At 36.5% G+C, this 3279-nt stretch overlaps 1 protein-coding gene across 1 annotated transcript; it reads right to left on the reverse strand.

The window, feature by feature from the left end:
* Nucleotides 1-404: 404 nt before the first annotated feature.
* Nucleotides 405-3238, reverse strand: LOC116337308 (putative ankyrin repeat protein RF_0381). Its single transcript, XM_031761742.1, has 12 exons — nt 3135-3238; nt 2941-3036; nt 2529-2630; nt 2318-2461; nt 2154-2252; nt 1898-2095; nt 1404-1502; nt 1240-1323; nt 1070-1168; nt 906-1004; nt 749-850; nt 405-685 (listed from the first exon to the last, which is right to left on the reverse strand). The coding sequence occupies exons 5-12, from the start codon at nt 2245-2247 to the stop codon at nt 582-584; spliced, it is 879 nt and encodes a 292-aa protein (XP_031617602.1). The 5' UTR covers nt 2248-2252; nt 2318-2461; nt 2529-2630; nt 2941-3036; nt 3135-3238; the 3' UTR covers nt 405-581.
* Nucleotides 3239-3279: the final 41 nt, after the last annotated feature.

The raw sequence follows: 3279 nt of genomic DNA on the forward strand, positions 1-3279 counted from the left end.
TCGGGTTCTCTGACCTCAGAAACGTCCAGAAAACATGTTTTTTGAGATGACGTAAATTTTGACCCATTGCAATACTTTCCCCTTACACACTAGGTGTGTGCGGAAAAGTAATAGAGCGACTGGGCTGCCTTTTTTCACTCGTAAGTTGTGATTCGTTTCATTTCGATGTAACTGACTGGGACGTTCACAGGGGGAGGTAGGGGAGGGCGTTTGCTTGCCCTTGAGCGCAATATCCTCATTTGGAAGCAGGAAAATTATTCGGATTTGCTAGGGTTTTCTAGAAATTTGTCCTAGTTTTCCATTTGACTTGACCGCCACCCTAGACCAAATCCTGTGGACGCTCCTGGAAACTGAAGTCAACCAAAGTTGAAGATTGATGAGAAATAAATAAAACAAAAAAAGTATTCAACTTATTGACATCTGATTACAACATTTAAAAGAAATTGTTTAATTCTATTTACTAATGAATAGCAACAAGAATGTGTTTCACAAATATGAAAGGTTTTGTTTTAATTTATTCTAAACCGATCAAAATATTTGACGAAGAATCTTCAAATTTGAGTTTAAAAACTCTCGTTGAGCTACAAATCACATACAAATCGTTTGCACCATTGTTCTTCTAATGTATCTGGAACTCCTTCTTCGGCACCATATTCGTTGAGAACCTCTTTCGCCGTACCGGTGACTAATACATTTTAATCGAAATGTTACTTTTCTACAAAGAATGGATAATAATTGAAATACTAACTGTTCATCTGATCAGCAATCTGCAATGGAGTTTTGCCGTTATTATTTCTAGCATTGATATCGGCACCAGATTCAATGAGCATCCTTACGAATTCACCACTACCTACAAACAAAAAATAAATCGTCTTTGTTTTCAACCGTATACGCTAAAAATTTACCAGTGTATGCAGCTTTAAAAATCGGTGTTTCTCCTTGATTATTTTTCGCATTCACCTCGGCACCGTTTTGAATTAGAAGTCGACCCATTTCTGTTTTGCCTGAATGGAAATAATTTATGATTGATAGTTTCGTTATGAAGAGAAAGGAGATTTAAGGAGAATACCATTCATGGCAGCCGTATGGAGAGGAACGTCTTTGTTTTCAGTCCTCGGATTAATTTGGATGCCTTTTTCAATGACAAGATTGAATACATCCACCAAATCTGAAGGTAACGATTTTTCAATTTAATTCTTGTACATTATTTTGAAATAAAATAATAAAGAGGAAATTTACTATTGGCTGCAATCCAAAATATCGGGAAATTAGCGTTGACGTCTGCACCAGCCTCAACTAGCAGTTTGCTAACATTCGTATTCACTGATGAGAAAAGTGAAGAAAAAATATTGACATTGGCATTCATTCAGTGCCAGAAAACGTTTCTGAAAAATTGTATTTACGCATTTTAACTGCTATGTAAAATGGTGTTTGTTTTGTAATATCTTCGGCATTGATATCAGCTCCATTTTCAATGAGAACCTTCGCCACATCATCTGAGCCTGAAAGATTCATCGTATTTAGTTTTTTCTTTGCAAAAGCAACTAATTCGATTTTTTGAAGAATTATTTCCAGAGTTTTCAGCGCTGATTTTGGCAAATAATTGAGAACCATCGAATATCACATGATCAATCGCAAATTGCGGCAGACTTTCCTGAATGGAACTAAAAATTGGAAGTGATCCAAGATCGAAACGAGGCTGTGCTGTTTTAATTTTTCATTAAACTCAAAGTGAGTCATCTCCGAACACCTCATTTTCACTTCCACGTGAATTTTCTTTACAAAATCAATAAAGGAACGATGTGAGGTCCTTCCTCAGCGAATCTCAAATTATGTCTCACATGCAACACACTTCGCTGCGTCAGCTGAGTAATACTCTGAATACATCTAAATATACCGTAAAGTGCAGCTACTTGCAGAGGGCTTTCGCCAACTCCGTCTCTTGTATCCACATCGGCGCCGTATTGAAGAAGAGCCTTGACTACGTCCGCATTGTTTTTTTGTGCTGCAACATGTACTGCCGACCATCCATTTAATTGTATAGCATTAACATCGGCACCATTTTCAATAAGATATTGGGCAAGATTTGTTTCATCTAAAAAAAGAAACAAATGAACTTTCGTATGATGGAATGATCTCGAAAATTCAATTACCAAAAACAATTGACCACTGTAGCAACGTTTGACCTTGTTCATCGCTTGCATTTACACTGACTCCACTTTCAATCACAGCTTGAGCTGCATCCATATTTTCTAATCAACCACAAAAAAATCGATTTGAATCCAGTTTTCTAGTTCGATTTTTAAATATCACTCACCATTTTCGGTTGGTGAGTACAGTTTTGAAATAACCTTTAAGATACCCCCGCCATACAAGTCATCTGCCGTCTTTCCCTCATTGTTGCGAATATTGATGTCAGCACCATTTTGGATTAAAAGTTTGACCAACAAAGTTGAACCATCTGCAAATTGACATAAAACGAAATGAAAAATAGTCTTCAAGTTGTTCGTTGGGAGTCTATTGGGTACCTTGGTAGTACCAAGTGAAATGAAGTGCAGTGTTTCCATCATCATTGACATCATTCACAATGGCACCACGGTCAATGAGCGCTTTCACGACATTTAAAGAATCTGAGGAAAAATGTTTCAAATTATTGATAAGCGGAAAAAGAAAGATATTCAAGGAGCCAAAATCTCTGAGGCTACACACAACCAGTGGCAACAGCAGCTTCATTGATTTTCAATTTAAGCAATAAATTAGTTTGACCGCTACAAAGACATGCTATGAATATCAAAGACCTAATGGACGCGCTAATACAAAATTGGTTACTCAGATCAAAATTGAATTCAAGTAGTAACAGCTTCTCATGGCATATCTTTGTGACGATCACATTCTTTAGTATCTTCATATCTGTGAAGTTAATTATATTTGAACAATTACTAGGACGGATGCTAGCAAGAAGTGGTGTATTTCCAAGTTGCCCTTTAACATTAACATTGGCGCCAGATTCAATAAGAAGCTTTGCAACGTCTTCAGCTGAATGAAAAGATATGTATCAATAAAATCAATTTTTTCAGTGAAATTCCGTTAAAAAGTTGTGTCAAGCTAAGTGCAAAAAGTTCAAATGTACCCACCAAAATAGCATGCAATATGGAGTGGTGTGTTGTCATACTTATCGATGATATTGATCTTAGCTCCATTTTCGATTAGGATTTTGGCTACATCGGCTTTGGCTAGATTAAATCAAAATACAATTAGGTTGCATGTTTTACGTGAAAA

The sequence above is a fragment of the Contarinia nasturtii genome, unplaced genomic scaffold (assembly GCF_009176525.2).
Source record: "Contarinia nasturtii isolate CC-2019 unplaced genomic scaffold, AAFC_CNas_1.1 Cnas_scaffold_232, whole genome shotgun sequence".
In the NCBI taxonomy this organism is placed as follows: domain Eukaryota; kingdom Metazoa; phylum Arthropoda; class Insecta; order Diptera; family Cecidomyiidae; genus Contarinia; species Contarinia nasturtii.